The sequence below is a fragment of the Brienomyrus brachyistius genome, chromosome 7 (genome assembly GCF_023856365.1).
Source record: "Brienomyrus brachyistius isolate T26 chromosome 7, BBRACH_0.4, whole genome shotgun sequence".
NCBI lineage: Eukaryota > Metazoa > Chordata > Actinopteri > Osteoglossiformes > Mormyridae > Brienomyrus > Brienomyrus brachyistius.
The window spans coordinates 17,372,343-17,395,585 of NC_064539.1; the positions used below are offsets into that span (position 1 = coordinate 17,372,343).

General features: G+C 40.9%; 1 protein-coding gene across 1 annotated transcript; it reads left to right on the forward strand.

The window, feature by feature from the left end:
- The first annotated feature begins 6,315 nt into the window (after positions 1–6,315).
- Positions 6,316–20,948, forward strand: lhx6a (LIM homeobox 6a). The gene is made up of 9 exons (XM_049021007.1): positions 6,316–6,823; positions 7,637–7,708; positions 8,194–8,376; positions 9,963–10,084; positions 16,125–16,345; positions 16,648–16,748; positions 16,834–16,929; positions 17,081–17,255; positions 17,562–20,948. The coding sequence occupies exons 1-9, from the start codon at positions 6,746–6,748 to the stop codon at positions 17,639–17,641; spliced, it is 1,128 nt and encodes a 375-aa protein (XP_048876964.1). The 5' UTR covers positions 6,316–6,745; the 3' UTR covers positions 17,642–20,948.
- The last annotated feature ends 2,295 nt before the right edge of the window (positions 20,949–23,243 follow it).

The window sequence follows — 23,243 nt, forward strand, 5'->3', positions numbered from 1 at the left end:
TGGGATGCCAATTCATATGGAATTGTGGGTAATTGAGAGACTTGCCCATAGATTGTACATGCAGGTATCATGCATGAAGGGTGGACCTGTGACAGGGCACTGCTGACCGCGGAGGCATCGATTAGCACTAACATGTTGTAGCACTTCTCTGTGCTGCTGTCACTGGCGAGCTCTTACAAACCAGTCATTCCTTCCTGCTTTCTGGAACCCTGAAGTTCTCTGTGATGTTTTTTCTCCTAAAGGTTTAATTTAGTATTGGAGTTATGTTTAAGGTCTGCAGAGTTAATGTGTTACTTTCTAAGTGCATGGTTTTCCGGCAGTGTGCTGGTGTTCTGTATGAGGTGTACATCCACTTACACTGAGGAGACACACCTGAACAAGGGGAAAAAATATCCATAATCATATATCACGGTGTGCTTTGTGCAGTTTGGAAAGTTTATTTGAAGACGTCTGGATACTCTTGGATTTCAGGATACGGTTTTTCTTCCTTTACAGGGTGGAAATTCATATACTGGTGTTAGGAAAAACGTGAAAAGACGAAAGAAAAAAAAATGTGTTTCTGACTATTTCAGATTGTGGTGCATTGAATGCATGGTGCCGGGAAATGGGAATTAATCATTTGGGCCCAAGGATGTAAGTGTTCGGATCCAAGTTTCATTACAACTAATTTCCCTACAGTTCACAATTTAAGCCCATTAACTACAATTACTTCTAGATTGTGCAAAAACAAAACAACAGCCAAGTGAGTAATGAAACATAAGTAATTAATTCTTCCTTTTATCTTTGTCCTCCTTCCACCGCATTAATTAATTAATTAGCTGAAGGATTTCTTTTGGCAGTTTTATTGTTTGGGCTGTTTACCAATGTTGTCACTATAAGCTCTGGTGTTGTCACATGACCCCTCCCCCCTAGAATCCTTGTTATCATATAATGCTCTGTGATGACATCTGTCTGTCTCTGTCATTCATCCATTCTTTATTATATATTGATATACGGTTTTATGTTTTAGTGTTGTCATCATTGTCATCATGATTTTCTACTTAAAACTATCTTCAAATTTTTAAACGTAAAAAAAAAAATCTCAAATTTTAAGTGCATTTTTTGGTGACTGACTTCTGTCTTGTTTAAATATATTTTGTATAATATATAACTGTGCTTCCATAACAATAGTAGAATTACTGCCACCAAGCCGATATAACCTGCCGTAATCCGAACAGCGGGACCGGCTGCGTCTCACTAGATGGACAGGAATGCAGGGCAGTCAGTGCTGCAACTCCACCATCACGTGACGGCCGTGGTCTGTGCTGCCTGCTTCCAGTCTCTGGAGAGATGACACGATATTCTACCCTTGCCTTTTTCCTATGTACGACTACGTTTTGTTGTATCACTGTTGCATAATTTTCCTTCTCGAGATAAGCAGCATCAATAGGTTAGTAGTGGACCATGCAGAATCCCTCACAGTCTAAGATTTCATTTTCTCCCATTTTTGACTGCTGCAGCCTCCGTTGGATCTGCAACTTGACAGCACCGTAGAACACTTACTAGATCTCACACAGTGGTATTAATCCAGCTGTTTAAGTCGCTTATCAGTGCACGTCACTTTTATAGTACTACGGCATTTAGTGAAACTTCATATAACTGTGGTCTTGTTTAATTGTTGTTGTCTCTTGTATACAATGTCTGCATAAGTGTCTTTTTTCCAAAGACTGAGGCAGTATTTTGTTAATCTCGCCTCTTTAGGTCAGCTAATGCAGCCAGACTGATATTCGTCGTCGGATTTGGTGGCACGTGAACGGCGGAGGCTCGCGGCCGCTGTTCCGCGATTCCTGATGGCAATTGCGACCGCAGCAATAAAACCGTCAGCGTGCTGCTGTGCGGTAACATTTAGGTTTAATCGGAAGAAGTTTGCATCATTTGTAACAAGTGTCATTTAATTGTAACGTTATAGAATTTTGGTTGGAATTCTGATGCAAAGTCCACCGATAACGGAAACGTTTAGATATGTTGGCCACGTACAAACAAGGGTGTACGGGGGGAGACGTGTACCCCTCTGGATTTAAATTAGCTTAATTCCCCTTATAAATAGATCTTTGCTCCCCCTTATATCAAACTCTCTCCTGTGCCATTGAGTAAGAATATCGATTATTTCGTTAATGACAGAGAACAATTAACTCCTTCATGTCGTACTGCAATGTAACATGTTGACTAAAAAAAAATAGTAACCAAGGCCTAGTGGTGTCTCCAGTTTCGTATATTCATAGTCGTATATATTAATAAAGTCCATACAACTTTAAAATACAGCATCTATATCTCACAATACATCTAAAACCATAGCGAGACAACAAACTCGTGTCTGGGTCATGTTATTTTTAATGGTAAGGTTTGCCGAACGGGCTATAGATGAATTGCAAGAACATGATCAAATTTAACGTTTATTGGTCTTTATCAATATAGAGAACTGCACAATTAACTAGTACCTCATTTCCATCGAAGTAAATGAAATCATCTAAATACCCACAGCATTCAAATGTTAATTTTGACTTTATATTTAAAATAATTATGCGCCTTTGAATGTTTTGTACTGCTTTCTAATTTCTGCCATTAACAAAACTGATAACTCCAGTTATTAGCTAAATTGCTTAAATATTTGAATTTACTGACCCTCGTTCACCTCACGGCCAGTTAATGTGCAAATTAGCGTGGGATATTTATGAATGAATAGGACGCATTTGTTATGTAAACATCCCATTACGGATCCGACAGAATGCTTGTGCTTTGATGCACGCGTGTTATTTTCGCGGAAAATTAACTGGTGGATATAATACAATTAAAACAATAATTTAAGTACTTGATGGGCTACATATATTCACGTGCATTCATTTCTATTTATGAATGCATTATATAGATACGCCTGTAAATAGAAAATATGTATAAGGTTTTTTAAAACTGATTACACGTTCTTTTAAAGTTGATCCAGATATTTTAATCTTTTGATATTAGCAGTATTGTTGATAGTAGCGCGGCCAGTGCAGCGGAGTATCATAGCTGCCTCTCACAAGGAAGGGGCCAATAATGTTTTTAATTTTATGACAATTATATGCCTATATAAAACCCATTAAAGTTTTAATGCCACAAGTATAAATTATATTGCCCATAGTTCAGTCATTTCTAATTCCCATTGGTTAAATGACAGCAGCATGCGTGCATTGGAGACCAAAACATTTATAATAAAAATGTTGCGAATACGCAGCAAGAAGCAATTATTCGAATGCCGCTATTGTAATTATAGTCACAGAAATACGGATAATTCATACGTGATGGATTTACAAATGACTGATTCAGGAGTCCGAAATCAGCAGTGTGTTTAATACTTTAGCGGCTTATTGATGGAGTCAGAGACAAGGCAAAGATGAAGACGTTTTGTAAGGACTGGGACCGCAAGAGAGGGCATGAAAGAAGAATATAAAGAATTATTTTATTATCATGTCACCATAATTTCATTACAATACTGGAAGCTTTTAATGTTCTTGTTTATATTCATATACAAAAGATACTTGATTAGTTATAACGTGACACAACTTGATGTCTGACATAGTGACATTCCGTTTTTCCGCCAATTGGTGGTAGATGTAGCTGAAGTCCAGTCAAAAGTGTTTTCCGCGCGGCTGTTAAGTTACGGGCGATTACACCCGAGCGTAACAACACAAGCCAGTGATCCGCTTTTGTTTGCCTTCACAACCTGGAATGACTACGGCTTCTTAGGTTATGACAGATCTTAAGACTACTATTTGATACATACTTGTCTTTTTTATTCTGTAAAGACCTGCGGGTTTTCCAGATTAGCGTCTGAACGTAGAAGTGCAAATAGGGAATGCAGTATTTTAAAAAAGAATGACCGAAGATGGGGTTGGCTGCATTACTTTTCACTACAGCACATTTTTGTGAAATTATAATGCATTGTGTGGTTTTACTTTACCTATAGTTTAACTTCGAAACTTCCAAAAGCTGTACTATCACTCCAGCTTCGCGTGTTTCATGTAACCTAATACGTTTATTTAATGCTATTATGGTGCACTTTCCAGAACAAATATTTCAATCAAGTTATAACGACGTTCTACTGTTGTTTCTTCAAAAGCTACCCAAGAAACGTTACATCGTTTCCTTTATATCATCATATTCCACACTACTCGACTTAAGCTTCCCAAAATCGGTACATTAGCCTACTAATTCTATTTAACTATTTAGGTTTTCCCTGTATTTTATCTTAGGCTGCTGATGGGCCTTTTTAGAATACATGCGATTTGGGGTAGCCAAACCGAACTGTTAGACTGCGTTTTAAATATAACGTAACAATTTTAATGCCATCCCCAAAAAATTTATTTCCCACCTCAAAAGTAGTTCCGCATTATGTTTGCTGAAGTCAATGATACCTGTAACATCTGACAAGATATTAGGCAACGTGTCAGTATATCACTTGCGTATTTACTAGTTCGGTTTAAAAAAAAAAAGATCATTTAAAACGAGGCTGCCTTTTATAGGCGTAGACTTACCTGTCGCCCATCAAAGACTGAATCCATGCAGGTTAAAAAAGAAGCATAATCCTTACCTTCTGAAGGTAAAGATCACAATGCTCAATCAAACTATGAAGTTGCTAATTACATTTTTACAGTTGATCTCAAACATTTGCAGGCTACATTAGCCTACGTAACTGCCCCTGAAGTTGGAAACCAAAAATATATTTTTACGGATTTAAAACAATTCAATTGAATTTTATTCCCGTATATTATAATATTCCCGATTTCAAATATTGAATGCTTAAGATGTAAGCAGTTATCAGTTAGCCTATACAATGCAATATCTTAAAATTATGATTCATAAATTACTGGGGAATATTAATATAAAGGCTGTTTCGTACGCGTCATCATGCGCGCGACTATTTCTGTTACTCCCACCTTTTATTTGTCATATCTGTACGTTGCAGCTTGCCAGTTCATACTTTATTAAATCTTAGAAAACAAGAGCTCCATTAAGGTGTAATACATGAAAAAGAACAACATGCAACTCAACATTAATATGTTCTACGATATACGTGTAAACGGTGTGATTTTGTCATAACATGGGCACGCTAACAAGTACTGCCAGTTAACTGAGGTTAATTTCTTTACAAGAATGACAGCATATTAGTAATTAAAACAAACACAGCTGCTTATTAATGATAGTATGTTATATTGATAATAATTAATATTCATGACAAACGAGGTTTTTATTACGCCAATCCCAGTACACAAAGCAGTTTAACTGTCAGGATTCGAGATATTCCACTGGTCGTGCAACAAGTGCACTGCATTGCTTATACGCTGAGCCACACCCATATAGTGCAAAGAATAACAAAAGGCACAGTAGTAAATAAATAGACGTGCAATGCATGCACTTAAATAGAAAATAAGACAAATTGAGTTCACTTCACATAAGGTGCATGTGTAAGTAACGTTCCGGTAATCCCGATTCAGTTATTTGTGATGCGGGCGGCTGCAGGGGAAATGCATGCACTTCGTGAATCTGAGAGTCAGCGTTCTGATGCTGTGTTCCACCAGACTCCAGTGGTGACAGCAGGTTACATGATGCTCTGCTGCGTCCGTCCTCAGTTTTCTCAAAATAGCTGTCGGCTGGTTATCCCGATATTAAATATGTATTAAATATTAGCTTGTAAGCATCAATAATAATTTTAACTTGCTCTTTTAGTTTGCTTCACTAATCTGTTTTTCTCCTGTTTGCCAGTCATCGAACCCCCCATTATTTCATATAGCCAAGATTTTTGTTTTGGGGTTCATTCAGTATTAATATTACTCATGCGTTTAATTCGGTAAATCATAACCAGGTTCAGTTTAATTCCGTATGTTCTAACAGAAGTGTTTACATCCTACTGGATGACTGCTACCATCATTTTCGTGGTCTTTGCCTGATATAATAAAATATTACTAAAAGTGGCATAAAAGACATTAGAGAAATCCTTGAAGGATAATAACTGTGCTTTGTAGTTGTTACCCTACGGAACGCACGAAAATATATTATCAACGGTTTGTGGCAATATATTCAGACGCGTTGAGAATGCATGAAGGGCTGTGAGGTCGCTACAGAAAGGCAGCTTGGAGCGAAAGCGTAAATATAATTATATATAAAGAATTTCTTCAAGATGAATTTCATTTTCGTGACTGTATACTCATAAACCCTACCCTCCTCACCTATGTCAGAAGATACCCTCCCCCACCCTTGCAGGGGCGCACAAGTAAACTTTCACTTCAGACGTAGAGAGAAGGTGCTCTGCACTGGCTGTCTCGCGCTCTCCAGGAGATTGAGAGCAGACCTGCCAGTCCCTCGACTTCACCTATTTCCTGTAGTCAGCAATCCCACTCCAAAAGGGAAAAAAAGTGGAAGGAAGAATTTTACAAACTGTTCTAAATAAGGCGCTCTGAAAAACAACCCCCTACTTGGCCGCCTGCTGTCCATCCCATCCGAGCCTCACAGTTTATGCTTCGATTAGCCCTGGAAGCTACAGTCGCACTTTCAGAGAGGAAAAGCACATCCCGGGCTCCCCTGCTACCCCGATGTGTCCGAAGAAGTATGACATGAAGGATACAACTGCGGCATTTCTTTTCAATTGAGAGTTGTCATTACTTCGCAGCGCATAACTGCCCTGGGCTACTACCTTCGGTCGGTAGACTGGCATCATTTGGGAGTGTTTTTCATGTATTGGAAAAATGAAGTTTTGGCCCCTCTTCCAGAGGGAAATCAATTTTTATCCAAAGGAATACCCACGAAAGAGGTAACGTTGTTGGTATTTTATGCGAATACGTATCTGTTTAGCCCAATGTTTCATGTTTATAATGATCACAAGGAATGCATATTTGCTTATGGTATCAACCGATATCCGTAAACAAAATGCCAGTTCGCTTTAAGTTTAAAACGTTTTGTTTTCTAAAGCTCAACAAGTATGAATTTGGCTGTAATTGGTATTAAATAATACAGGTTCATGACGTAAATACAAACGCACTCTTGGATACTGTCACCCGGAGGGATGTATATATACGTGTTGCGTTTTTTTTTTATTTATTTTATGTCGGTGCCAGAAGCATAACTGTCGTTTATGTGCAAGGATCAGCTGCGATCTCTGAAAACTATTCTTTATGAATAGTGTGATTTGCAGTCCATCCTCTTCACATCCCAATTCTGCTTAGAAAATTCGATTTTAATTACTGCCATTAAAAATCAAATTTGCAATTCTTTGGGTGGCCCGATGCCTTTTCTGATTGACAGTTGAAATTGACACTCCGGGTCCCTCTTATCCCGAACATTTCAAGCTATTTCTAATTGCAGGTAGTTTATTTTTTTCAGTGCTCTGGATTGCATTGGGTAGGCGATTACTTTAAGAGGCATGGGTTAAGTGCAGGGAAAAATCAATCCAAATTGAAATCGCTTCATTAAAAAGGTCTTTTGTTGCAAGGCTCTAAATACGCCGTGGAAATTCTTATTTATTGTGTCGGACGAGTTATATAGCCCGAAATATATCAGGGAGGCTTACTGCTACGGATAGAACGCGCCCTGTTGACTTCGCATCGCTCGTTAATCTGCCTTGTAGGTGATTTCTCCGGAAAAGCAGAGTACTACGGTATCCTCACACTGTGTGGAAGCCAAGCAACCACTGATAATGGTGAGTAGATATTAAGCAATTTTAATTCTGCGTGTCCCGCAACAATCCTATCGTTAGATTTAACGTGTCTAATACACCGTTATATAGGCAACGGACGCCTGCTTTATATTTTGTTTTGATTTTGTAAAATAAGTGTTCTGCGAATCTGTCATTTGATTTCTGTCTGAAAGCCCAATATTTCGGTAAATTAGAGGTAAGCGAAGTTAATCGCCACATTGAAATTTTATATTTAATTAGTTAGATGCTATCTATCTTTCATTTGCAGTATAATACAAAAGGCATTTTAGGGTGTAAGAACATGCAATTTATATTTATTTTTTTTTACTGGAATTAACAGTCCTGTAATAATATGTAACATTTTATTATATAGTAATATAACATAACACGGGCCTTTAGTGTCTTCTGTGCACATTTGCCAACACCTCGAGCGTCTCGCACCTAATGTGGCCTGATTGTTTTACATTAATTCGTTTTTCCCGATTCAGTCTCACTCAGACGGAGAATCTCACAGGTCGAATATGGAAAAGGACGATCCGCGATCTTCGCCGACTCCTCCGTCTACGCCGTCGATATGTTCCCCGACGTCGTCTTCGTCCTCCGTACCGTCGACTGGGAAAAACGTGTGTGCGAGCTGTGGGCTGGAGATCCTCGACAGATATCTACTCAAGGTAAGGAAATCACGGGCCCGTACCGCAGAAAAGGCCTTACTTCGTCTAGAAGTAGCTTTATGTTTGTTTGTAAAACAGCCCCCAGGTACACGTAATTAGAGGTTAAAATGTGGCAATGATTGATCGTTAAATCAATTGAACAACCACATCATTAAATTCATCCTATAGCCTACAGAACCTTAGCGTAGGCTATAGCCTATATGTACATATAGCACTAAAGTAGTCAGATCAACTTACATTGATCTAAATAATGTTTAGTAAAATATGAATCGATTTGCAATCGCAACACACTAATAATTTTCCCTCGATTTAATTAATATTTAATCAATACTTTCAGAACGGATGTTAAACGGAGAATCCCCAGTTCTCAGTTACGTCCGCATGAAACCGCAAGTTTTTATTTTTTTTTTTAAAGCAGGAAATTGTTTGCTTATGGTAGACATAACTAGCAGCTTATTTTTATTATATCTAGATTTTTATAAACGGACAGTAGTGAAATACTTGGGGAATCAAATGAAATTAGCGTATATGTTTTTGTCGCAACTATTTTATTATAGAGTTATTTTTTAGATCTTTCTGCTCATATGAAAAACCACCCACTAAATCTTATTAACAAGTTAATGTAAGCGTCAAAAATAATGCAGTGCGTATTGGTATTTGAGCATTCTGCCTGCGACCAATTTCCAGCCGTATTCAACAGATGGTGCTGAAAGTTGCATTTGTCTTACACGTGTCTAGTTTTGCGGTATCATTTTAGCCTTAAAGAATTTTTAGGGAAAGAAATGGCGATAGCTTCTGTTTTTTAAAATGTACGGTGCATGTATATGCGTGTGTTGTATATAATACATAATAAACAGTAGAAATTAATTTTGATAAAACATCAATATTCATTTCAATGTTAAAACAACATTAATGAAACAATATAACAATTTCAGATAATTAATATACATTACGAATATTGCATATTCAGTGTATAAATATGTTTTATGCAAATATGTATATTATGTGTATTACGTAGGCCGTATATATATTACAACGCGATTTTATTTACTATTTTGTTATATTTTTATACAGTTTCATTCCTTTTACAACAGCATTTATTTTCCGTACGAAATAATTAATGTAAAACTATTTAATAGGCAAAACCAGAAAGATACATAAATGAACAATTTCTTAATTGACAGTCGGCGCTGCTTAATTTCCGTTTAATTTCTATTGCAATAGGGCTGATAATCGAGGTGAGCGGATTCCTCCTCTAAGTGGCATCACATGCTCTGTGCATATTATTAACACATAATGTTGTATATTTTAAAACAACGAATGTTCTTGCTGATATTGGAAATTAGATGGGCACAAAATACATTTTGTAAAGCGGATTGACTTTACCAAACTATACGATACTATACTATGCTATACTATACTATTAAGTCCATAGCATGCTGCTTCATGTTTGTATTCTATATAAATAACAATAATAATAGTAATAATAATAATAATAATAATAATAATAATAGCGGCATATATCAGTAGGCTATATAAAACCTGGAAGAAGGCACCCTAAAAGATTCCCCTTCCTTATTTTGCAGGTGAATAACTTAATCTGGCACGTGAGGTGCCTGGAGTGCTCCGTTTGCAGGACGTCATTGCGTCAACACAGCAGCTGCTACATAAAAAACAAGGAGATCTTCTGTAAAATGGACTATTTCAGGTAGGGTAAGTTTTTCTAGTGTTCTTTTTTTAACGATAAAAGCCAAAAATTAAAGCAAAAATCGTAACCCGGTTGCGGCGTGCTGGCGCGGTTATTTTGTAATACGAAGTGCGTTCCTTTGCAATTGATTTTAAAAGGCCTGTTATGAAGCATAAGTGCACTAAACGTAGCAATACCTGTACGTCTTATTACCACAATGTAAAAGCTAATATTCACGTGAATTTTAAGAAATGCCGAATTTATAACTTCGTATTCGATGCCGTGATGCGTTGTGAAAAACCAATGGTGCCTTTTCTTGCTCATCACCATCATGGCGGCTTGAATTACAGCCAGAATAAAAACTAGAAAATAATTAAAATGAATGTAACGTATTTTTCATTATACTTTATAATAAAAGGGCAAAGGGTGTTATTTTAACGATGTCATCGCACGCGTTCACACCGCAAAATATATACCATTTCTGTATTAGGAAATGATTACTACATATTATAATTACATTAAATCTCTTAGCTGCTAAAGTGTAATTTCATGTATGTACTAATAATACTGATCCTTAGCAGACATAGAAAATGAAAAATAGGTTACACATAAATAATCCCAGATGACGTGATTTAAGTTTTTCTGGGCAAAAATATATTCCCATGTTTCGAATTGACATGCCGGCGTTTTTTGATGCGGAAAGATTATTGCTGGAAGTCATCATCATCAACGGCAAAAACAACAGCGACAAGAACAATACTAATAATTTGCTTAATGCGTTACATACATGGGTATAAGTACAGAATAAATAGTTAACTCTTTATCAAGCTCAACGGTTGTAACGCGCGAAGGGAATGCTCAAACGTTAAAACAATAAAAACTTACATTTAATTTAAAAGTCAGGGGCGTAGCAATCGGGGATAGGATATGTGCCCATCAGTATTTAATTTGGCTTCATTCGTCCACAGTATAAATAGACTATTACATTTATATAAATAACTCGTGTCCCCCAATATCAAACTCTTTCCTACGCCATTGTTAAAAGTGGGATGTAAACTTGATGCCGTAGAGGAAAGTTAGAAATCTGCGTAAAAGTTTTTAAGCGCTGATTAATTTGTCGATTAATTTGTCGATTAATTTGACTGACCTCCAGTCAGAGCCTAAATTTATTGTAATCTCACGTGTGAAAATACAATTCAGTGTGAGCCTTAAATTATACAGCGTTTGCAGCAACGAATCACTGACACAAAAATCAAGTGGAACTGTTCGACACAGTAATACAGTGCATTAGATTCGTTGTCTGCTGGAGGGATTTGATATGACATTAAACAAAGTGTTTTGTGAAAGTGAAAGGCCACTATTAGACAGTTCAACAGCGTTGCTCTTGACATGGTAACACATCAACACTTATTGAACAACCTACAATCACCTAGTAGTTTGCAATGAACAACTACAGTGTTTTGTTCTTATTTTATTTTATTTTTTTTATATAAAGATCGATAGGATATAGAGGTAATTCCTGGAGATTTTAATGTCTGGTGGCACTAACTTCAGTGTTATCATGTGTCTCCTCAGATGATCCTCACACACTGCCAGTGTTGTTGTTCAAAATAAAGTGATAGAACCACCTAGATGAAGTGAATCAAGCAGCTGTAAATTAGACCGTAGACATACACTGAGTGGCCACTGCATTAGGTACACCTGCTCATTGGCGCAAACTGTACCTGAAGTCATGTGGCCACACCTGGCGATAGATAGCCAGGGTCAGGGGTCGCTTGTATCTTTCGGCTAAGCATTAGAACAGCCGATACACCTGCTCCATCCCATTTAGATTGCTGTGATTTCTTTGCCGCCAGATGTGACTGTTCCGGAATCTCAGGCTTTTCACAGACCGCCGTGTGTAGAATTTACGGACAATGGCACAATGAACAGAAAGCATCAGTTAATGAGAAAGGTGAAAGGGGAAACGGGCAGAAGACTGCAAAGTGCCAAAAGATCAGCTCAGTACTACAGCAGAAAGACATTTCCCAATGCACAATTCAGCAGCACTTGAAATGGTTCTGGAGAGAGCAGGGGGTCCAGCCTCGTACCTAACAAAGTGGCCGCGGAGTGTGTGCACTCCCTTTAAAAACCTCATTCAGCAAGCGTGTTAACCTACATGAAACCAGAATGAAATCCCAATACTTCACAGCAGACATAGAACAACAAACAAATAAGTCATAGTTATATTACATTTCATTGTGGTTTTTTTGCAATCTGTCAGTCACTTACAAGATAAATATATATATATATATATATATATATATATATATATATAGCACGGAATAGCACTTGGGACCGGTGCGTAGTACAGGGGGTTAGAAACGTGTGCCTGCAGTCGGAAGGACAGCTCAGCAGAGTGATGTCACCCTTGGGCCCCTGAGCGGGGCCCTTAAGCCCCGGTTGCTCCAGAGACTTACTGACCTTACTGTCTCCAAAATGTATGTTACTTTGGATAAAAGGATCTGATAAATACATAGGATGTCATGCATTATGTGAAAGTCAATGTCATATTTTTCATGGCTGTGTTTTTTAATCTAATACGTACGTGTGACATTCTTCACACTGTCCCTTAGGCATACATACTTCACAGCCTCATGGAGGGCATTGTATAAAGCCCTGAGGTGATTCTGCCATTGACCCTCTAATGCAGCCTAACAGATAAGACAAAGGGGCGAGATTGATCCATTGTGCTAATAGAGGCCAGTCATTGAGGTGATGCGTGCAGAGAGGAGTTCATGTCTCCAGGCTGAGTCCGCAGCACAGGAGCCTGAGAGGCCAGCGGAGGGGTGCTGTGGGGAGGGCAGAAGAGCAGGCTGCAGTGGGTGCTCGGGCAGCTGCTAGTTGTTCTCTTGGATCGTCCGGGTCCCAATTCCAGTAGGACGTGTGGAATGCTGAGTGCTACTCTGGTGTTTATAATCACCAGCGATTAGAGGCTGGAAACAATACAGCCGCCGGCACTGCTTCCGACACGATTCTCGTCGCATCTACTGTCGCATGCATCATGGCGCCATGCAATGGAAACCTCTGGGAAAATGCTTTCGATGCGGGCAATTCGTAATGCCTGTTGTCATGTGAAACCAAATTTAGTCATTTATGGTTCTCCAGCTGCTGTCCATCATTAAGATTACTGGTTAACCCCATAGAAGTTCTTTGTTTCATGGTAAAACCAATATATATATAATATCTGTATAAAATCCTTTCTGCCTCTGCCGTGAGCATTTCTGGGTATTGTAGTAGGCGATGTAGAGCAGTTTGTTTGTGATGGTGATAGGGACATGTGACTGCCTCAGCATATTTCAGCACAGGCATGTGTGCTTAGCGTGTGGAGGTATCCGGGCTGATTGGACTTGATTGGCTGGTCTTCACTCGGCTATACCTGTAAGCATGCCCATACACCGAGGTCAAGTCCTCAGTATTTTTTTCTGCAACTCCAATAACTATGATCCACTGCGGGGCACACCTAAGAAGGGCTAACGCTTTTGCTCTCGTTATTTTAAAAATGCTGGCCATGGATCTGCCCATTACCCAAATGGGTCAACTATTTGTTGTCCTTGTGAGGAAGGACTAGGTCCGATTCAGAGCTGCCCGGTTGTGCCAGTGACCTGGAACTGCAAGAAAATGTGTGTGGCTGCTGCGTGCATGTGTGTGCATGCTGTGTGCATGGTATGCATGCTATTTGCATGTGTTTGCATGTGTGTGCATGCTGTGTGCTTGTGCGTGCATGCTGTGTGCATGCTGTGTGCATGCTGTGTGCATGCTGTGAGGTTGGAAAGGACACAGGAGTCGGGGCAGAGAGCTGGGCTGCAGGGCACTGCAACATGTCCACTACGTCATGCACCCAGTCGGTATGAGGTCTCCAGCGCTTACGGCTTCTCTGCGTCCTTTTTCAATTCCTATATCCTTATTTCTTCTACTCTTTCCAGATTAATATAGCAAAATTGAAATGACTTAAGGCAAATGGGCCGTTAATCAATCAAAACGGTCATGCGTTCAAATGTACAACGAATGCGCTGTTCGAGAGATGGGGCCGTTACAAGAGGGACTGTCATTTTCAATAAATCAGCTTGGTGGTTTGCAGCAAAATGTGGTCGCCCCGCCTACAGTCTGGGAGTGTCTGGTCAAGGCCTGGAGAAAATCCGATCCGGGACTTTTCTCAGGAGTACGGAAAACTTACTTTGATTCCCTAGGAATTCCCAGCAGTTATAAGCATAAATTCACTAAATGTGTATGTATTTTCAAACCATTAATTTTGACTGAAAACAAATTCTATTGGATATGGGAAAACTCTGGAAGGGGACATGTGAAGTAAGCATCCCCCCCCCCCCAGATAGACAGGTGATTATAAGGGACTCCAAAATAAATATTAAGTTTTAGTACAGCAGCATAAATAACAATTTGTTTACTTTCATGGGGAAAAAAAGTCTGAAATTGTTTTCTGCACAGTTACCATGAAATATGACAGCCCTTCCATGGCATGTATCTTATATCAATCCTTTGAAAAGCTTCATTGGTGAAATATGATGATATTTGTGGTTCATCGGATATTTCCCATTTCTACTACCTGTAATTAAAGACAATGAAGGGCTTGGAATGACTCTACAGGATTTTATTAGCAAAAAGCACAAATATTTCTCATTTTCTACACTTATTCTTAGCACAGTTAGCACAGGCCAAGGGGCTGGTGAAGCACAAAGACTTCAGGCACAGGAACAGACAGACACGTGGGCTGAATCTTACAGGCAGTGTTTTGCTAACACTGGAAAACTAGAGCTCCCTCAGCACTTTCTCACGGACCTGGGCGTTGGGTACAGCAGTGGCACCGGGCCAAGGGACTCTGGGCTGGCAATCTTGACCCAATTCCTGATTAAATGTGTTTCAGAATCCAAACACAAGCTGACTTGGGCCGGAATTGCCATTCGCTGAAAGAGGGGATGTGCCAGATCACCCCCCCTCCGCTATATTCCCCCATCTGAGTGTTTATGACACTGTTTACAAGAGCTCCCTGCAAAGCCTGGCCGAAGGACTGAGGAAAGGGCTTGTAAAGGTTCAGACCATGTTCACTTGTTCGTGTTCATGCAGCGGGATCAGAACTGCCATCTGTGTGCAATTAACTTTGCCTCCAAGTCTCTGCGACTCCTGTGTTCTGATTGGGTCAGTCTCGCTCTCCCTGGCTCTGATGCGGCATCCGTCCACACCCCGCCTGATGGAAAGCGACTCCTCGCGTCTTCGAGCCCATGCCTGGATCACACGCACGTCTGATATTAACGAGCGCATTCATGGGTTTGATTACAGTATATGTGCGATGTCCTTTATCCTTGTATATGTCGAAAAGGACAATTTGTCATAAGTACGTATATACATATCGATTCTTACACACTCATGCGTGAGTGTATGAAATGCTAGTTTTTAAATATTTTAGGCAGTTAAGATTAATCTGGACATGTGCAAGGAAGTGAACTTGAAGTAGTGCATGTGTGACCTGTCAGGATGCTGGTAGCTGCAGCCTGACCTGGGAATGCGACTCAGCTTTTGCGCAGCTTTTCTCTTGCTCTGTGGAAGTCTGTAGCTTCAGCGGACCGTCTGCCGGGAAATCACAGGTGTTAGTTTGTTTATATTCAGATCTCCGTTGGCAACTGCAGGCATTCCTGAATTAACTCAGGCACATTGCGTCAGTTCTAGAGTTTCCTCGAGAGGGCTGGGCTAAAAGGCTTCGCCACATTAAAGTAGTGCACACTTTCAAAACGTTTATTACCTCCATTGCCTTCCTGAATAATGGATTTTCGGGTCTCACTCTTCATTTAGGGGGTGCTAGTGATGTCATTTAATAAGACGCGATGCATAAAATTTTAGCAAACCTGATACATTTTCACTTATTATCGCAACTCGGCTTGGGTAACTTTTCAAAGTAGTCACTTGAATTCTGTTTATTTTTCCCCATCCTGGCAAATCTGTTCAAGTCACAGTACTGTTCTGCGGCAGATAATTGATATTCCAGCTCTTCTGTTTCTTTTTTTTATAGTAGGTTTGGTACAAAGTGCGCCCGCTGTGGGCGACAGATCTACGCCAGTGACTGGGTGCGCCGGGCGAGGGGCAACGCGTACCACTTGGCTTGCTTCGCCTGCTTCTCCTGCAAACGGCAGCTCTCCACGGGGGAAGAGTTCGGCCTGGTCGAAGAGAAGGTCCTCTGTCGGATCCACTACGACACCATGGTGGAAAACTTCAAACGGGCAGCAGAGAGCGGTGAGACATGGCCTCGGTACCGTGCCTGAGGACCTGACTAGTCTAGATCTAGATCAGGTTTAGAGCTAAAGGATCTAGAGTCTCGGCTGATCTTCAAGATTCGAGATCTTTATTGGCCATTTTCAACAGGTGCGTTGGAATGTTTACGCAATCGGCCACACTCAGTTACAGAGCCCGAAGGGTGCAAAACGAAATGACAGTATGAGACGATGCAATAACAGTACTACAAAGTGCATGACTATTCTGGGGAATGTGTATGTCGCAAATGAAAATGTCTTGTCCACCACTGTCCTGGATGTCAGGGAGTGGCATTACGCTGGAGGGAGCAGTGCCGTCAGAGCAGGACAGCCAGCCCAAACCGGCGAAACGGGCCCGCACCTCCTTCACGGCCGAGCAGCTACAGGTGCGTGTCAGCGGCCAGCTGTCCTGTCTATGTTCGTAGCTGTGGCCGGGAAGCAGCCGGGTGACTGTAGCCGGCCTGTTCGCAGGTGATGCAGGCGCAATTTGCACAGGACAACAACCCAGACGCTCAGACACTGCAGAAGCTGGCCGACATGACGGGGCTCAGCAGACGGGTCATACAGGTGAGTACCGGCGGCGCCTGACCTCACCTGCTGGCAGGTGCGCGCACCAGCAACTCACACCGCAATTTCGCTCTTGTGTCGGATTGCGTTACCCACAAACACTCAGCGCTCTTGTCGTTTTTTGATTGCGGCCGACTTTGCTTCTCCATAGGTCTGGTTTCAAAACTGCAGAGCAAGACACAAAAAGCACACTCCCCAGCACAGCGGCCCCCCCCAAGGCCACCCTCAATCTCGGATGCCCCCTTCCTTGCCGGACGACCTGCATTACTCTCCTTTTGGCAGCCCAGAGAGAGCACGCATGGTGGCCCTGCACGGATACATCGAGAGTGAGTGTCCTGGAGGCCTGCCTTCACCCTCCTGCTGATATCGCCAACCTCTGACCCAGAAATTTCACAGCTGACTAGAGTAGCATTCTTTATTTAAGTAACCTACACTGTTCGCTTATTTGCATGTTTCAATGTGCCTCATAGAGCTATGCTTCGACTCTATTTATACATGCATTTCCTGCCGACAGAGCGCTCTGATTTGAATTGTACCGAGAGTTAATTACCGCGCACTAAAAGAGACGTACGTGTGGGAGGCTGATCTCCCGCGGGGCCTGTATGCTAATGAGTTTGGCTTTTCTGCCGCAGGTCACCCCTTCTCCGTGCTGACGACACAGAGCCTTTCTCACCAGGCCATGACTCTGCCCCAGCTACCCCTCAGTCGCTAGCACCCGTCAGACTGACCCCTGAACTCTGCCCTCCGGATACTGACTGCTCCCCCCCCACCCCATGAAGTTCTTGTGGGAAACGGAGGACGTGTCTGGCTGAATAACAACTAGAGAAAATGCTTTTGATTTTCCAGCTGACCGAATGCAAGCAAGGTTCTTACCTGTGTCCGCAGCTTGGGATTGATTCTTCGCTTGGTTCACTGGACAGGGTGAATTCGTCTGTGGAGAACCTCCCCCGTTCCGAAGAGTACTTGTGTTGAGGCTGGTGAAAAGGTCCATACCAAATGTACATCGCCCTTTGGAGCTCAGGATTTTCAGCTTTGCTGAAAATCCCCCCCTGCCCCCACCCCTGATTCTGGGGGAAACTCTAATCCAAGTAGTGAAGATTGTTGTTTTTCGTGCACTGCCATTAATCTAGAGAAGAAGTGATAAGGACAAAGGACGATAAATGTAATAACAGCTGCCTTGGCAAAAGACCACCAGGTAAGACACCCCCCCCCCCCCCCTCGTCATTTTAAATGCTTCATTGTGGAGTGTTTAACTGAAGAACCCTATGAGAACCAAGATTTAGTTAATCGAGAGTTAAATGTCGCTTCAGACATTATCTTCGAAGGACTTACTACAAATGCTAAAAGATCCCATATTATGGGTGACGCAGGCAGTTTGTCTCTCGTCCACATGGATGGCACTTAAACATGTATCCTTCGTTTGCTGTTCCCCGACTAAACAGTTTTGTCTTTAATTTGCCCACAATGCTTCGCTCTTTGCTGTTCTTTCATTTATTTCTTATTCATTGTGTTCCGTCTCTGCCCTTGCCTGAAATGAAAAGGCTCCTTTCGGTCAGTGGGTGTTTTTTCGGGGCTTGCAGTTGCTTGCAGACAGATCACTGTTGAGGCATCTGGCTAAAAAGGATATGTATATGTGCATTTTGTTTAGATTTCATTTTTCACATGTAACCTTTATGAAATGGGCTAAATGTCATCTCCAAACATTTCCCTTAAACACTAGCGTCTCCAGATGTCAGTATGACCACATTTCTCCCAAATGTTACAGATCAGGCTGCGATATTCATTTCTTTATTGTACATGTTACCAATGAGGTTGGAGGTGAATTTATTGGGAACTGCAATACATAATTTTTTTAAATATATGTAAATATAATACATACAAAAAACATACATACAAACTTGAATACAAGACACAGCAGAGTGTGGATATGCTAATGATGACCATTAGTCACATGAGATAGAATGGGAAATATGAATCAGATAAATGTATTCTATATAATTTTGAAGACCCTGCTGTTTAGAGAGCTCTGTTTTCAGAAAACGGCCTGCTTTCTCTGTGAATCTGCTTCCAACTGACTGTCTATGAAGTATGTTTAGCTAAGTGAATTGGAACTTCCTGTTTCTGAACAAAATTGTAATTTTTTAGTGTTGTTTAGCAAGAGATTCCACGTCCTGACGATTTCTGCAAAAGCATTATCGATTATTCAAAACGTTTTCCACACGAATCTCATGTTTGTAAAAGAATCTTTGCATTTTTGTTACACATCACAAGGTGAAATACAAGCGATAGCCCGTTTTTACTTGTGTATGAATGTCTTTCTGAATCTCTCTGTGTTTTTAAGTCTTTAGTGCTTTTGCGTATGTAAGTGGTTCCTGAAGACAAAGGGCCATGAAGAATTTAAGATACACTACATAACTCTGACTTTTTGTGGTTGGAAAAAGTCGGAACACAAAAAAGAAAACTGAAAAAGAATTTTTCAGATATTTCATATATCTGTGTGTGTGTGTGTGTGTGTGTGTGTGTGTGTGTCATATATATATGACATAGTGTCAAATACTCCAGTGTCAGTGTTGGATTCCACTGAGTTTTCCTGTCTGACGGTGCTTAACCATGGGATTACATTGAATAGGTGCCATTATGAAATTGGAATTCATCAGATATTCAAATCTTCAATGCAACTGTTTTGACCCCCTAAAAAAGGACCAATTTTTATCTGTATGGCACAGCAATGTCTGACAGTGTGTCTAAACTCCTGGGGGTAAGTCTCCACTACATGTTACACAGGCGGATTCTCGTCCGAAATGAGGAATATGGATTATTAAGTCAAACAATCGATGTGATAACAAGCATGTTGCTCCATGACTGAGCGTACAGTGCCGTATGTGTTCTCAGTGTGTTGCAGAATAACATTCTGTATGCATTACTGACCAGATTTTATTCACAGTCTTCTTGGGATGTACAGTATTCGAAGGTGGACATTTTGAGTGCCTTATTTATTAAATTATGGAAGAACAAAAAAACGCTTTGTTTGTTTGCGTCTGTGAGGACATGGGGATAGCTTCACGTTGGCTTCGGAAACAGTCATTTCATTGGCATAAGGGAGGCTGTGTCTTTATCATCAGACCGGAGACCGGAGAGGAAGCTGGGAATCCTTCAATGGTTCATGTTGAAAAGACCATGAAATTAGACATACAAGGACTATACATTATGAATATATGAGTCTCAAATTGAAATACAAATAATTGACAGTGTAGCTGTTATATTGTAGATTGTACATTCGCAATGTCTACCTGTCTGCATCGTTTACATTTGCGGTGGCTGTAATGTACTGTTTAACGTTTGCTATGTATTTGAACCGTAGCCTCGTATTTTTTTATCTCATGCCTTCATGTTCAAAAGATATGATCTTGAAAATCTGTGGGTGTAGAAATGTCAGGAATATTGTCAGCCCGCTCTGTAACCCTCACCATTAAACACACACACACACACACACACACACACACACACACATTAAAACCAGAAAAAGGAAGAAAAGCGTGAAAGGCTACCTGTTTCGTTTCTCTACCCCAAAAAAGCCCAACAGATGGTTACGTGTAATTACATGTAATGCACTATTTTATAAGTATATCTTTATGCTGGCAGACGGTTATGTCTCTGTGCCATTGCTGGTTTTTTGTTTTAATGTTCGTTTTAACGCTGGTTTCCCATATTAACATCTTCTCTTCTATGCTTAACCCCCAATGGGGAAAGTGGTACCGTGACAGTGTATAGGGTTGTACATAGATGTAAATGACAGAGGAGCAACTTTGTGTGAAACTGTAACTTGTGTTTTGACTGTAGAGAAATATGACCCTGTGTTTACGAAGAGAGACAAGGCCTCAATGTTCCTGTATTTATTGAGACAGAAATAGCCTGTAAGCACTTTTTGTTAAAACAAATAAAAAGTTTATTTCATTTATTGTGCATTATAATTGTCTTTTGTGTACAACATGCAATAAATTGGACTCTAAACGGTAGAACTTTATCGTCTGGTTTTATGATTTTTTTAATGGTAATGCGGTAGGGGGGCATGCTGGTTTTATGATTTATTTATGGTAATGCGATGGGGGGGGGGGGGGGCATGTCGGCTCCGGGGGCAGCACTGCAGCCTCTCACCTCCAGGGCCGGGGCTTTCAGCTCTACCTCTGCTTTGCGTGTGGTTTGCATGTTCTTCCTGTGTTATGTGGGGATCCTCGTGCCGTCCGGAGACATGGAGTCAGCCTAGCTGGCATCTCTGAGACGCCCACAGGGTGCGGTTCTGTGTGAGAGGGTGAACGTGTCCTGTGATGCACCTCAGACTCTCACCTGGATGCTTAGAATGCTAGGATGGATGGAAAATGTAATATTTCTACAGCTCTGTGATGCAGTAGCATAACACTCAGGCTGTAGCTTGTGTAACTGAACTAACAAAACAGAGGTTGTGAGTTCAAATCCCAAGGAGTGCACACACATTTCAACCCCCCTACTGTAAGTCACTTTGGATGAAAGTGTCAGATAAATGTAAATGTCCCCCTGCCTTGTGGTCTATGCTGCCTCGTACAGCCCCCCCCCCCCCCCCCCCACAAAAGAACCTCTCCTGGATGTGTTGTTGGAAGATGACTGGTTGTGAGGTACTTTTACAATAATATTCAGACAGCACATCAAGTTATGCCTCCAGTGAAACACACAAGCTTTATTTTGCTGTTAACTGAAAACAGGTTGGTCTGATTGTGTTCTATAATGCACTAAATATGCAGATTCTGCAGTACTTGACAAGGTCCTGTGTGTGTGTGTGTGTGTGTGTGTGTGGGTGGGTGGGTGTCTGTCTGCCTGCGACATGCAGGTATTCGTGTGTGTTGGGGGGGCCATTGGCGATCTGTCACATGCGCCTAGCGCAGAGCAGGAAACAATCACAGGCCGCTGGCTGCACCTCCACGGGTCACTGTGTGCAGTAATGACTCTGCCGTTGGTCCCTCCGCCATCACAGACAGGAAGTCACTGTCAGGCTGCATCATGGGATTGATCTCATACAGGCTTTTGTTTCAAAGGGAGCGTAACTGAGTCCTGAGAGCATGCACACGCATGCACACACACGCGCACACACACACACGCATGCACACACGCACACACAGATCATTAGCAGCCACGTGATGGGGGCAAAACAGCATTTTTTTTTTTTTTTAAATCCCAGGTAGCATTTACAGTAATATTCAAAGGAATTTCAGCTCAGTCCAGAGCTAGTGAGACCAGATTTACTCTGTGTGTGTGTAATGGAAAAGACATTTTCCTCCAATTATCATTTTGGATAATGCAGCATATTTAGGTCCGTCTACGACATCGATCTAGAGCTTTCATCAGGCCTTCTTACGCAGATGATCTGATATTGATTACGTGGCCTGACTGCACTCAGGCACGCCAAGACAGTCCAAACAACAAAAAGCATTAAAGTGCATGTGGGCCGTTTGACTCATTAAGAACTAGTTCGTATTTAACCTGCATTCAAATGGTTAACTGCTCGATTCTGGGCATTTCAGCTGCCTTTCAAGATCAATTCTGTGAGGCTTTAAGGAGTTGGAGCCTGTGAAATACACATTAAACAGCTCTGTACCATGTGTGACAAAACATGACTGTAAACGTAATAATATATGGGAAGGAATTATCCTCCAAAATGGTAATACTTGTTCCATATGTGTGTGCGATGGGATTTCCTTGTATATTTGTACAATGACAATTAAAGGAATCTATCTATATCCCAATTAGATTAAATCTACATTATACGTAGACATCACGAGGAAATCGAAACCCATAAAAAGAACTTTAATAAAATATGAGTATACATATGTATAATATGCCCAAAGGATAAGCATATCTGAAGTAAATATTGGTTATTTTTTTCGCTTCCATTATAAAATACAGCAAGACAACTGAATAATGGAGAATGTGTCACCCTCATTGTCTCCACTGAGGAGAAAGTCATCCGTAATCCAGCTCATTATAGCTCCTAAATCCCAAAACAAAGTGCGGCCAATCTGACGTGAGACTCGGCTAGAAATCAGGCTGCAGGGAAGAGCTTCGAGCTGGACGAGCTTACGAAGGAAGACGTCCTATCCAAAGTGCCATGTGGAGCTTATTAAACATCATTCAGCTTAAACACTGCACACATTAAATATAAGCTGCAATCAAACAAAAAGTATTCAAATCTGTTTGTAATTTCCTATCTGTGTTCTACTATCTATGTTACCCAAGGTCCTGGAACATACACTGAAAGCTAAAGTTAATGACAACGAGCTAAAACA